This window comes from Hypomesus transpacificus, chromosome 10 (assembly GCF_021917145.1).
Source record: "Hypomesus transpacificus isolate Combined female chromosome 10, fHypTra1, whole genome shotgun sequence".
NCBI classification, from domain to species: Eukaryota; Metazoa; Chordata; class Actinopteri; order Osmeriformes; family Osmeridae; genus Hypomesus; species Hypomesus transpacificus.
Genome location: NC_061069.1, coordinates 10630394 through 10644535, shown reverse-complemented (window position 1 = coordinate 10644535; position 14142 = coordinate 10630394). Strand labels below are relative to the sequence as shown.

General features: G+C 43.4%; 1 protein-coding gene across 1 annotated transcript in view; it reads right to left on the bottom strand.

Moving 5' to 3' along the window:
- The window catches only part of pappa2 (pappalysin 2), a 31044-nt gene that overhangs the window by 1597 nt on the left and 15305 nt on the right, over positions 1 to 14142 (bottom strand). Inside the window, exons 10-23 of the mRNA XM_047028498.1 lie at positions 13745 to 13873; positions 13513 to 13598; positions 11504 to 11706; positions 10241 to 10360; positions 9786 to 9921; positions 9377 to 9551; positions 8965 to 9127; positions 8337 to 8514; positions 7039 to 7252; positions 5741 to 5909; positions 5322 to 5454; positions 4789 to 4910; positions 3623 to 3694; positions 707 to 805 (exon numbers count right to left, since the gene is read on the bottom strand). Coding sequence (XP_046884454.1) covers positions 707 to 805; positions 3623 to 3694; positions 4789 to 4910; positions 5322 to 5454; positions 5741 to 5909; positions 7039 to 7252; positions 8337 to 8514; positions 8965 to 9127; positions 9377 to 9551; positions 9786 to 9921; positions 10241 to 10360; positions 11504 to 11706; positions 13513 to 13598; positions 13745 to 13873 — 1999 coding nt within the window. The remainder of the gene's footprint in view (positions 1 to 706; positions 806 to 3622; positions 3695 to 4788; positions 4911 to 5321; positions 5455 to 5740; positions 5910 to 7038; positions 7253 to 8336; positions 8515 to 8964; positions 9128 to 9376; positions 9552 to 9785; positions 9922 to 10240; positions 10361 to 11503; positions 11707 to 13512; positions 13599 to 13744; positions 13874 to 14142) is intronic.

The window sequence follows — 14142 nt, the reverse complement described above, 5'->3', positions numbered from 1 at the left end:
TCAGACTTCAATGGCCTATGTCAATATTTGATTTATGTCAAGAATAGGCAGACGGTAACGTCAGGAAGAGACAGGATGTCCTCCTGGTTGTCTTCAAGTCTGTCACCCAAGCATGCTGCCAGCCTTAACCTTGCTTGGATCCAAACCTGGATTCGAAACAAATCAAAGCAGCCCATCGAAGTGGCCCAGTGCTTTGGAGACCATGAGGCAGTTTCCATGGTCTGATAACATAAACACTGCAGCCCCGATTCCCCTGGACCCACAGTGGCAGGATACTGTCTCTCACGGTTTATTTCCCTTTCTCAAAGCCTGATAGTTTAACTGGGGTTTTACAGTGGCAGAGGACCACAGACACCTGGCCTCAGACCCTCATAAAAACACAATTTAGCAGGTGATTTATTTATGACAGGACCAAGCACTCCTGAGGTCCTGGGCTCACTCATTCATCCAAGTGGGAGCCAGCGAGAACTTGCCGCCATGAGTCATAGCGCTACGGACATGAGAGAGACAGGAAGTTCCAACTGCTGGCGGCTGTAGACTCCGAGGAATTAATAGGTAACATGAATATGCGCTGCAGTATGTAAAATACTTAAGGAAAATATCATCACAACCAGAGGAGTGTCTGCAATGGAAGCAGTGAGGAAGTGTTTTACTTCAGGGTTGGGAAGGGGTCCATGGTAAGGTCAGTCAAATGTGATTTGTTTACCTTTCCGGTGGAGAGTGTAGATGGACAGCAGTCTCCCCCGTCATACTGGCAGTAGGCCCGGTTGTTGATGGTGTCACACCATCCATCTTTCTCAAACGGCTGAAAGAAGAAGCAGACCCGTGTTGGAGATGACGATTTAAATGTCTACATGAATGCTTTGTTTTTGAACTACAGTATAAAGTGATTTCTTACTTTGTACTCAAACTGCACTGACACTGACACTTTTGGCTTGCCCCGAGCCAATGGAGTGGTCCACAGGTGCAAAAGGTTTCTACCTGAATTCACTTAAGCAGTAGCAGAGGATATTGCTGCCCTCATCCCTGCTCAGAGAGCACATATATTCTCTTTCTTTTCCTTTAATAAACTCCAGGCCATATCTCTAGTTTAAATGTCGTTTTGTTTTAGATTAAGCTGGGTAATAATATTTTTGTAGCAAACCATCAACCTGTTGGAGGATCTGGCATCTTTGTCTTGGTTAGATACAGGTTACCTAGGTTACCTGTCCTGGCCTATCCAAGACCAGGGATGGAAATAGATTACTTAAATGATCAAATTTAGGGAAAGATAAAGCCAAATAGGTCTTTGCCCCCAGATGGTTTGACCTACACTCGTTGACCCTTTGGCAAACAAAGAGCCCATGAAACCTACTGAAATATCAAAAGTATGAACACCCAGGGCTTTCATAAGAACACTCACAAAGCAGACTTAAATTCTCCCAAATATCCGCAGACCAAATATTTTTAACATGTTCCACCCCTCCACTACCATTTTTTATTGTTTGGCACAATTTCAACAATTTCCCTCCTTTTTACGTCTAACCCGAATGTTTCCAGGGTACTGTGAAGAGATGCTTGCCCTTTTTCCATCTGTGACTCATTCTGTTTTTCATTTGATAAAGCAGCCGCTTATGAAATCCAAAGGTGATAAGAGGTGGTAGACCACACGGACGGCTTTGACAACCACTGAGAGATTCAGGATCCCGGGAGGGAGGTGTGAGTCATCTCCATTTTTATAACAAGACTCTGGGCTGCGTAAACTGTTATTACACAGTATCTACAGTTGGTTTAACAGTGTCCTTTAAAGAAAAAAAACACTGCAGTTTGAATTCTAGTAAATGGGGAAGAATTAGTCTTTAAATTGCTTCATAATTTGTTTCCATTCCAGACACTATTTATCCAAAGCAACATACAAATAACTTTGTTAAAGATATTTATTGCGCATTGTCATCCCAAAAATAATTAAATGGGGAGGAAGGCTACCCTACTTCTTATGTTCTCTTAATCAAGGTTTATTGATTTCTTGTGATTCTTGACTTCTAAAGGTAAACTCTAGATGAGTTATAACAGCAGACAAAATGGAGAGGGTAATTGGTCATGCAACTTGCATCAAATTGTCTATTTAAAGAATAATGCCAACACTCTAAATATATGTCTCACACAGCATCAATTCTATAAGCACGTTTTTCATTACCAACACTCAGAGGGGAGATAATGCCAAAATATTATCACTTCAAACAGCAACAATCAAAGCTTACGAACCACTTGTTCATTGATTCAACATAAACATCCCAAATGTGTGTGTGTGGAGGGTAACGGGGGAGCCCTCAGAGAGACTAAGAGACCGGGCAAGTTTAATGCAAAGTGAAAGCTCCTCTAAACAAAATAAAGTCCATAGCAACAATTTACAGTAGAATGTTTTGAGGCCCTTCTTAACTACTTCCTGATTGGAACCCAGAGCGCCTTAGAACTTGCTAATTATGTTCCACTTAAGTTCAGTCTGAAATGTAGTCAAGTTTGGCTTTTTAAAAACAAATCCTTGAATGTGTGTATCAAACTAAATGTGAAGATATAACAGCATCAGTTTTTGCAGGTGAAAAAAGTGTGTAAAAAGCAAACATTCTATTAGAATAGACATACAAAACATAATCATAAAAGTATTAAGTTAATATTAAGTTAATATGAATTTCCCCACCAGTAAGAATAACTACCCACAATAATCTTAAGGAAAAATGAATGAATTGTATTCTGGACTGAAACATGGTTTGAACAAACTTTGAAAGTAGATACCGATTTCACCAGTGGATTCCCAGTAGGTTTATTTTCCGAAGTAGATATATCTTAGGTGTAAAGCTGGTACAAGAACACGTTTGCCAGGCAGATGCTTGTAGTACATTATTTTGTGCTTTAGCCGACCGCTGCAGTGGCATAATTTACAATGTTTTGGGAAGAAATGTGCTGTCTGGTGGACCGAATATTGTAATGCATGATTCATGACAATGAGACATAAACAGACAGCGTTTCGTGGATAAGTTGAGGTTATATCAGACTTGGATGAAGAAGGTCAAAAGCATTTATACTGAAATAGTTTAACTTCAAAAAAGGTAACTGAGCAGGAAATACCCATATTCATCCACTTACTCTGACTTACTGCAGTAGCAGTACTAGGCACTAAAAAGAAGGGATTCCCAAAACTGACTGTTCTTTTAAAGGAAACAGCTTCTGTGAACAGATATCACAATGAAGCCTTTTTAACACAAATCACAAGGCTATGTTAAAAACAGATGACTTATTTATATAATACATCTTATTATTGCAAGGGATGGATTTGATTAGGTCAAATGCTTTTAAAGTATGCGGCAGATCCAGTTTGTGCAATAACAGTAACAGAGAATAAGCAGATAGAACAGAAACTTTGGATTGGCAGTGCTCAGAGTTACCTCATCTCTCTATCCTGTTGGTTAAAAGATAGAACAGGACAACAGACTAACACATTGGACTTTATTGACTAAGTATGTCCATGTACTGTAATACACTCAACCTCTTCAACATTCACCTGTTCTAAGTTTGTTATTATTATGATTGTTTAATTTTATACGTTTCGCTTTTATGAAGTCAGTCAGACAGTGTTGGCACTTACCTCACAAGACTGTATGCAGTGGATGAGTCTTGGGTCTGGATACCACCTAATCATCCCTGTGCAGACTACGCTCTGCAATGAAGCATGGATGAAGAGAATGCAATTAGTGATCATGATTTAATTGTATGGTCATTATGACTTTAATGTCTATCAACATAAACCAACACGGCCTTCTGTGTTATGTTTTTCAGTTGCCATAGACACTGTGCGTAAACAATATACTGTATATTGTTTCTATGTATGTCCCTAGTAAAGACAGATCTCCATGGCGACTCCTAAATGGATACTTTTTTCCAGCTGTACATTTAGTTATTTAAAAGATGTAGGTTCATTCCTCCTCAAACAACACCCATATAATGATCTGATTTTAGACAGAGCTGATAGCCAGACACCTTTGGTACTGTTCATACCTGATTTTATTTCATTTGCACATTTTCTTGAAGGATATGACCATGCAATACTGTTATTGATTAACTGACAAAGAATTTGGGAGTAACTGAATATTCCTTTGTATATTGTAAGAGCTTGGCCGAACCAAGGATTCAGACAAGATTCCCATCTATTCCACTTTACACAAAAACTTGAAATCACCATACCGTGCCAGTAATACGCAAGTTATCAAGCTTTGTTCCAAAGTATTTGGCCTGGGGCTGTTAGCTTGATGCCTGGCCAGCCAATGGAGGGTCAAAGGGTGGGAGTGTTTATGCCTGCTTTTGCATTGAAGGAATCCTCAGAGAAGGTTTTGGGAAACTTGCCCCTCTTAACCAAACAGTACTCTATGACATGCTGACATTTCACTAGAAATCGTAGAAATTCTTCAGTAGGGATTTGCGTGTTTCACAGATTCTTGAAAGGCCTGTAATGGTGCTGATGTCACAGGAAGATTTGCTTTCATAGCTCACTGTCAGTGCCAGACAAAGGCACAGTAGTCTCATAATGAGCATCTTACTACTCCATACAATTATCCCCGAAAGGAAGGTGGCAGGTAATTAAGTTATTTCCTAATATTTTAATAATAATGATATGATCAAAATAATGACTCCCTCCTGGTCCAGAGCCTCAAAGCTGTTGTTTGGGTATCCACTGACAAAAACAGGTAAATCAGTCAACTGCAGCAGAACGTGACAAAGCCTACCTGTCACAGTCTGCTACCATTGACACCTCACCTGAACCTTGCTGGGTAGCATCCAGTGCCTGACTGTGTCAGCTGTGGTGCTATTGGCCAGAAGCACTGGGTCGCGCAAATCCATGTTTAATGCCCCAATGCATGTTGGGTAACAAACAGCACCTGTGGGAATGAAAACAATATGTTGTTCCTACCACTAATTTACATGAGCTGAATTTATTCATGTGTAAAAAATAAATAAAAAAGTGTCATCTGTGTTTCAGAAACTTGGCACGTCAGCTTGTTAAGTGTTTGACCACCTGCTGTATGCTTTGGCTCTGTTGGGTTTCCCATTGGTGCATGTACCTTCTGGGATACAAGACAACAGGCTAAAACTGAATTATTATAATTACAAATATCTTAGGTTTTTGGGCAAAACAATTACGAAATACTGAAGGCATCTCGGGTAAATGCGTGAATGAAATCTATGGGTAGGAGCAATTCAATTTGGATGTGTGCTTTATCTTCAGTAATCTCCACAAATACTTGATCTGTAGTCTGTTGATATATGTGCAAGTGTATCAGGCCCCTTACCAACATCTAGGCCTTCATCACAGCTGTACTCCACAGAGTTGAGGTCGGGGGGTATAGAGCAGGACCCCTCTATCCTCTTACACATTGTGAACTCATCAGTCCACTCTCCCTCTTTTGTGCAGCGGATTGTGCTCTGGTACAGAAGAGGTCATGTTGGTCATATAGCACAGGCAACATTCACTTTCTTTTTATTTGAAAATCTTATAAACACTCACTAATAGCATAGCATGTCATAATGCCAAACATTCACCCTGGTTTTTTAACTACAGAGTATCCAAAAGACACGGCAGAAGCCAAGATATTTCAAATGTCTAGTGTGTGTATATGCACACACATACTTACACACATATATATATATACTCACACATATAAAAGATTTGTATGTAAAATGATGAAAGTTGTGATGGATAAAACCTTACATTCCCTGAGGCGTCAGGACACTGGAGGGTACAGAGACTGCCATACAGCAGGCCAACGGTGCAGGTGTACATCCCCTGGAAGACCCCAGGTAAAGGAGGGCAGGACACAGGCTCACACCCCCCCTCCTCCCACTGACCCCCCTCCAGACACTCCACCTTCAGAAACCTCCTAGGGAGAAAGGAGGGGGCGGGACAAAGGATACAGTACGGAACAGTAATGTATCACTTATCCCAAGCACATTCACCAGGACTTGAAAGCCTCTGTAATCAAAGGTTACTTTAGCATACTTTTAGAGTGCAATTGTTAGTATTAGAGCCTGTTTGAAGGTTAACATTTCAGATCAAAACGAGATAACTTAGGCTAATACGTTGGCAATCTGCTTGTACATATTGGATGAATAACTTGTAGGGGGGATGATACAAGCATTTAGATGTCTTAAACAGCCAGTCTTTAAAACCATAAAGAACCCCAAGTGCAATATGCCTACCTGTCATACAGTTAATGTCATCTGAGAATTATACTGGCCACTCAACAACATCCCTAAATAGTAACATTGGACCATACCGGCCTATTTATTTGCATCTCTACATACCATTGGACCAGGTGAACACACTGAACTATGAACAACCTGCCATACAAAAAGCTCCAATATTAAAGGTACTGTATATTGCTGACTTGAACAAAGCCAGGATTATATAAACCAGCAGTGGTGGCTGCATGTCTTGCTAATGGTGAACTTCATCTCATTAGAAACATGTGAATCAGGTCTTATAATGAGGGAAAACTACCCCATGAATTAAACTGGGAGAGCTATAATGAGGAGAGCGACCAATGGTATGATTGTTATTGGAGGTTTATGTGAGGACTCTTAGAAACCATATACAGTTTGCTGGTGATGGGGATCAAAAAATACATAGTAACTGTAAGGATTGTTCTGTTTAAACTTGCATCTAATGGGGAAATATGTGATTGTTATGGTGTTACATTAAAGACTAGTCAAGTATAAAATAACCACGTATTGAAGCTAAGATGTGAAAATATTAACAATAAGCTACTGCAAATTGCCATTCATCTGTGCTATATCAAGTATTAGCAAATCAGCATAGCTACAGTTTTCTGCAGTTGATATAGCACATAGGAAAGAGGTGCATAGTCATTTCTGTATGTTCCTTGTCCACTTTCCCAAAAAATGCACATTACTTGTGAACGTGTGAAAGCAAAACAGTTTCAATGGTTGAATACAGCATCATAACAAAGACAGATGTGACCGATCACAAAATTAACAATAACTACTTACTTCCGTGTCACCTTGTTCAGGCTGCCTTTGACATAGTATCCTGGGTTGCATTTGTAGCGACACACCGTGCCCATGTCATGGCCTGTGGCCTGGCAGTGTGGCACCAGGAGCCTGGCGTTGGGCATCACGGGGGCTTCAGGACACTCTATCTTACAGTACGCCTCAGGGAAGGACCACAGGCCATCCTCCAGACACACCAACCTGTCACTGTCACCTGGAACACACAAGGAAACACACCTTCCACTATCAAAGAAAACAATGTGTCGGAGACTTTTTGAAAATATGTAGGATAGTTTTCAAGTTTGGATACATGTCGGAAATGCAATTAGCCAAAACCTTCAGATCTTACTTTTGAGCCAGAGTCAAATCTCCTGATCTAATTGATTGTGCGTAATGTGAATGAATGAATTACGAATAAATTACTTCACACACAGGTCTGTTTTGTGGTGCCCAAAACCACATATTAGCTGGCCTCAGATTATGTTGTGTGTAGGTGTGTTTCTATAATAATAATGCTCTAAAAGTTGTGTTCATTTTATTGGTCTGTAAAATGTAATGAATCTTTTACCTAAGTACTTTTATAAGGTATTCAAACATCCTGTGTTGCCGTCATTATCAAAATCGAATGCAGCTGCATAGTATAAGGATCAAGAAATTGCTGACAGTGTGAATATAAGAGATTTTCAGTATACAAGAACTGAAACAGCATATGCACACAGCAGTTTAGATAAACATGAACAAATTATATATATTTCTTCACTAATTTAAATAGTAACTATTTTGATCTGTACGATATATTTATTTTCAGTTGTATGAACAGAAAGGCTGACCATAACATGTTTCAGAACAACCTGTAGCTTGATAGATAACCCCTCAGTGGTTGATCCCTGTTTCCTCAGCCCACCTGTCTGCAGCTACCTACAGCTGCTCCTTCTGTTCCGTTTACCCAGGCAGAGCCTGGGGCCAGTGCCCCCCTGTTCACCAGAACTGGAGCTAGAGCACGACCAAGCTGCCAAGCAGCTCAGCAAGTCCCGGAGTATTGGCCTCCTTCTCTTACACAAACCCACCCAGGCCTTTACAAAACACCTCTGCAAGCTGGCCTCCATGTTACCTCAGGTCCCAAACCTTTTTGAGGTCAAAGAGAAAGTAGAGAGTTCAGGTCGATTTTTTCCAGTTCAAATAATAAGACATATGGCACACATCTTCACACGGTGAACACCAGTTGTCCTACGAACCCTTTTCCAATCCAGACATACAACAGAATAATGGTCCGGTTGACCACAAAGTGTTGTGCCTACCCTGGAGTATAGCAGGTGGACCACAGGAGAAGGAGCACTGCTTGCCAAACGTAGTTCCCCAGGGGCAACTGAAGATGGCGTAGTAGACGTGAGACTGGTCGGGGAGGCCGCAGTCGATGGGCTGGCAGCTCACCGTGCGGTCCCACGAGCCATGGACACACTCCAGGTCTGTCTCTCTCTGCGCAGCAAAAACGGTGGGAGTCAGGTGGCTGAGCAGTTAGGGAATCGGGCTAGTCATCTGAAGGTTGCCGGTTTGATTCTTGGTTGTGTCCTTGGGCAAGGCCTACTTGCCTCGGGGAGAATGTCCTTGTACTTACTGTGAGTCACTCAGGATAAGAGCGTCTGCTAAATGACTAAATGTAACAACAAAGCTCACATTGTTCCGATTGTACCACTGACTGGTACACTTGGTGGCGCTATTGCTTTGGTTGACGCACATCACCACCCTTTTACCACCTCAGTCACTTTAAGAGGTTGGACAAGGTTAAGAAGCAATTAAAGACAGCCTTTTCTTTCTCCTGTAATCACGAAACTGCATCCATGCTAATGCTAACACGCTTGTAACAACAGCAAGATAAGAGCTAGCACCGTGTCCTGAACTATCCTTCCCGCCGGTGTCGATGCTAACCTGGTTGGGTGGGTGCTCCTTGCCGCTCAGGACGGAGAGGGTGAAGCCGAGGTGACAGTGCACGGAGCAGCGGGATGCCTCCCCGCCGCCTGTACAGTTCACCTCCGCATGCTCCAGCTGCGGCGGGCTGCATATGTCCATCTGGCACGGCCGACGCAAACACCTGCATGCGGGAGAAGGAGAGGACTTCCTGACGTGGTCACATGTTTCGAGAGAGAACCTTTATTTGTACGGTCAAGTGTTGATTTGTGTTTGGCTGTCGGTGCTTATACAGGCACTGTACAAACGGTGTGTGTGTGGGTTTTGGGGTCGTGTATGCATGTGTTTTTTCTGGTTGGATGTGTGTCTGTGTGCTTGTGTGTGTGTGTGTGTGTGCATGTGGTAGTCCTGGGAGACCCCACCCTCAGCGCACCCAGTGAGGGCGAAGGCGCTGAAGTGACAGGAAGTCCGCAGGTTCACGCCGGTCACGGCCACGTGTGGCGAGGAGAATCTCAGCAGGACGGCAGTGGTCAGGAAAAAGGGCTGGCTCAGGTTGTGGGTTATGTTTACCACCAGTGGGTTCTGCTGGCACGACAGCATGTAGGTACCTGCAAAGGACACAAATGGATGAGAATGCATACCTATAAGAAAAGCTTGTAGATATCCAGGGAGAGGAAGCAGGCAGAGAGGCACAAGCAAACTGGACAGTAAGTATCTACGCAGCAAGAGAAAGCAAGAGACAAGGATGGGGGGGGGGGGGGGGTGATGGAGAGCACAGGAAACTCAGATACAGTGAATCAAGCAGCACTTCATGTTGCTGAGTGGAAAGCGCTGCTGCTTACCCAGAGAGTGGTTTCTGCCAGCGGTGTCGGACAGCTGGATGGAGACCGTCTTCCTGCACTGCTCTCCTGGCCAGGCCCCATCTGAGGCCAAGTAGACAATCACAGATGCAGCTACCCCGGGACGAGCAAAACCTACCTGCAAGGACATACAATCAATCAAGTTTTAGACTGGTCTGAGAGAGAGAGAGAGAGAGAGAGAGAGAGAGAGAGAGAGAGAGAGAGAGAGAGAGAGAGAGAGAGAGAGAGAGAGAGAGAGAGAGAGAGAGAGAGAGAGAGACTCAGAAAGTTTTAGGCTAGTCTGAGAGAGAGAGAGAGAGAGAGAGAGAGAGAGAGAGAGAGAGAGAGAGAGAAAGAGAGAGAGAGAGAGACAGAGACAGAGACAGAGAGACAGAGAAAGAGAAAGAGAGAGACTCAGAAGCCAAATTTCCCATTGGTGTATCACAAATGTACCATACCTTCAGCCATACTGGATGCTGCAGGTCATTATAGTCCTCGCTATAGGACATGGCAGTACAGGGGACCCAGATGTCATGCGACGGTTTCTCACTCAGCTCCAGGTATTGTTGCTGGCAGAGCTAAAGAGAAGGAGGGACCTTGAGATGAACATACATCCCAATACTAAAATGCCATACTGTAGTGTTATATACATATACTGCAGTATGAGTGTCAGGTGGATGTGAAAGAATATAGGTCCAACTGTGCCAGGCAAGATCAAGCAGAAGGTGGAAAAGTCTAATCAAAATTTTACAATCAATGTCACAGAGGGCTTCACATTCACCCATATAACTGTACCTAAACCAACCTAAACCCTCAAGGAAGACAAGGAAAAAACGAATTGAGAACAAATGGAAGAAACCAGAAATTGACCCATGATTTCGAGCTGTGTTGCATGTTTTGCATATAGATGTGCACTTTAATTACTTGCCATTTTTTAAACCACATGCCTTCTTGTTTTGTTTAACATTGATTGGGATAGAGTTACTGCAATAGAAAATGCTGTAAATTATGAAGTGCAAAATGAATTTATTTTAGATTTCAACATGCTATGGTTGGCACAGATGGGCAGACTCCTGAACTCTTAAACTCTTAAGGAAAAATAAAATAAATGTAATCCATAAAATCGAGTGGCATATGTGGCCACTGGTGTCGAAATACGTATCGTATCGGTGTCAGATGTCCGTATCGTTTTTCCCGCATGTATATTCCTTGCAAATCCTTCTCAGCCTCATCATTCTCACTCGCAAGCTCCGTTTGACACATCGAATCGACAACAAGTGATGGTACGGTTACACCTGAACGTCCCTGCTTAAAAAAGGAGTCAATTGTCTGCTTCATTTCAACATGTCAGATTTAAGTATGTTGAGATATATATGGGATTGCTGCGTGCGGCTTGACGTGAGGTAGATTATTAGTTTTATCACCGTGGCTACACCATTCCGGGAGGGGGGCGGGGGGGTCTCGGGGCTGAACCCAAGTTGATGTGTTGAATGCTCAGAGCACATTATAAAACATATTCTTAAAATACACATTACTGTTTTAATAATTTTTCATAATAAATCATAGCATATTTCCTAAAACCTAAGGTAAGCACAAAGATAATCAGTGATACATTTGCGTTTCCCATAAAAAAATTAAGGTCGCAATGGCATTTCAAAAGGTCGCAAATGCAAACATTTCGGTCGCAGTGTAGAGCCCTGGGGGAGAGGGGCCTCCCCTACCTTGGTGAGGGAGGGTTCCCCCGTGGCTGCCAGGGCTGGGCAGCGGCGGGGGTCCTGGTGGGAGGCCCAGGCCGTGGAGGCCCACTGGTCACTGTAGCCCTGGGGGGTAAAGTAGCCGCAGTCCAGCACGCTGGAGCCCAGACTCCTCTCAAAGTCCTCACACACACCATCCCCGTCAAATACGTAGCACCGACTGGGTTCCCCTACAGGTGGGGAAGAGAGAGAGGACGCACAGACACATGGGGGTCAGATGGCTGAGTGGTTAGGGAGTCGGGCTATTAATCAGAAGGTGGTTGGTTCGATTCCCGGCCGTCCCAAATGATGTTGTCCTTGGGCAAGACACTTCACCCTACTTGCCTTGGGGAGAATGTCCCTGTACTTACTGTAAGTCGCTCTGGATAAGAGCGTCTACTAAATGTAATGTAAATGTAGATACACGCACCAGGATGTGAAGCGAACCATCATTGAACTATAATCAGTATGGTTTCAAACCACTTATCCATGACCTCATATTCAGCTAAGCTGATCAAAGCTAACACATGTAGTGCAGCAGGTATGTCAGCGAGTGGATTGCATTGTATAGGGAATCAACCAAGAATGTGATTCAGTATGTGCATGGTGATGTCATGACCAAAAACTCACCAACTGGAATGGATGTTTTTTTTTTTTTTTTGGGGGGGGGGGGGTTTATACCAAAGAGGTGTGACAGTAATTCAAACGGAGAGAAACACAGCAAAAACAATACGTCATGAAGGAAGTATTTTTCTAGTGGACTAAGGGTGCATAGCTAACTTCAGACACTACACTTGGCCCAGGTCAGGCCTGACCAGCTGCAGAGGAGCTGGGAGACAGACAGACCATTGTTGACAAAGGTTTCCGATTAGCCTAACTAATCAAAAAAGAAATATGCTCAAAGAAAAGGCATGGTGATTTCATAACATGACATCACATTGTCTTGCTGGGTTGAAGGCATTCACAACCCTCCGCACACCCTTAAGTATGATAGGTGTTCCGTTCATGATGTAACAGCTAGTGTGATATCAGGAGTCATCCGAGGTAAGGCGAGAGACTTCTGAGGAGGAATTGGAGGGAGCCAGTCTACACAAACTCCAGAGAAGGAGCCATAACTACTCTGGCATCGTCTGAGCTCACTAGAAAAGGAGGCTGTTGACACATCAATGAGTAAGACACTGTCTTGAGTGATTAGTCTTTGTTTTGTCAAATCTGTTTCTGCCCTGTTGTTTTCCTCTTCTCTCTTTCTCTCTCTTTCTCTGTTATTCTACTCTAGAATAAATAGTAAGAGTTTTAGTCATGCCGGCTCCAGACTCTCGAGGGGAAAGGTCGGCCTGTCCTCCCACAGCAAAACTGACAGAATGTTAGCGGAAAAGTGGCAGAGGACATTTGGTGACACATTTTTTCAAAAACGTTGTAATTGTTATGAAGAAAGTAATCGTGTTGACATCAAGAAACTAAATGTTTGAGTAGTGAGTCATATAAGAGACGGAACAAACATTCTCTATGATCTATATATCCTATTTCAAATCACAACGCTATGTATTACAGGCACACAATGCTTCAACTAAGTGCACAATGACAACAGGCATGTTACCAAAGCGTTCCATCGCATGGTGGACGAGTTTAATGGCGACACAAGCACACCACAACTATGGAGGTAATGTTAGCTGCTGGCATTTAGCAAGCCTGCCAAGTCCATGAACGAGAAACAGAGACGGCATTTGTTTTTGCCTTGTTTTAGCCTTGTAGTGTCAAGAACAAGCCACAGTATTCTCTCACTGATGAACAGGAAACCAATATAGAGTTGTTGTTACATCCATAGTTCCTGTTCATTATTCCTTAAGACATGGTCTTTTTAAAGTCTCTGTGTTGGCTTAGCACAACAGACCCTGAAACCATCCTGGCAGTTACAGTAAAACACTCGACACAGAAGATACTAGAGGATATGCCTGATCTTTGGGATGCACGCTCTACAACGCAAGCCCCTGGTTTACCATTGCAATTGAAGCCAGGTTCCTTGTGACACTTCTTCGAGCATCCATCCCCGTCCAATAGGTTGCCATCGTCACACTCCTCCTTCCTACAAAAGACATCATACAAAGATGAGCAAATCTACCGCTCAGTACAAAGCAGACCCTTATGAAAAAACCTTAAAGCCACTCTGGGTCCTAGGTGTGGTGAGCCTGAGGTAGCTGTGAGCTGGGAGTGCCACGTGGCCACACTGACCCCTGGATGTGCGCGTCTCCGCAGAAAGCAGCCCCGTGGGTGTGGTAGAGAGGTGGCGACAGCTCGCTGAGGGCTCCGTCTGCGTCCACCTGCACCCTGTAGAGGTACTGCACCCCCTGGACGACCTCCCTGCAACGCAGAAACACACCGTTTCAGCTGCGGGCACCGCAGAGCGTGACATGTCAGTCTTGGAAAAAGAACATCAAAAAATCATTGCAGTATAGTTTTTCATACGTTTCGCCATTTTTTGTAATACAAAACGACAGTAGGGTAGCGTTTCGGTAGATGTAACCTTGCAGTGTGAGCCAGTGACCTTACACAGCTAAGTGGAGGTCTGCTGTGACACCTGAGCCCCTGTCCCAGGGCTATCGACCTGTTATGGTCAACCACTACTATAA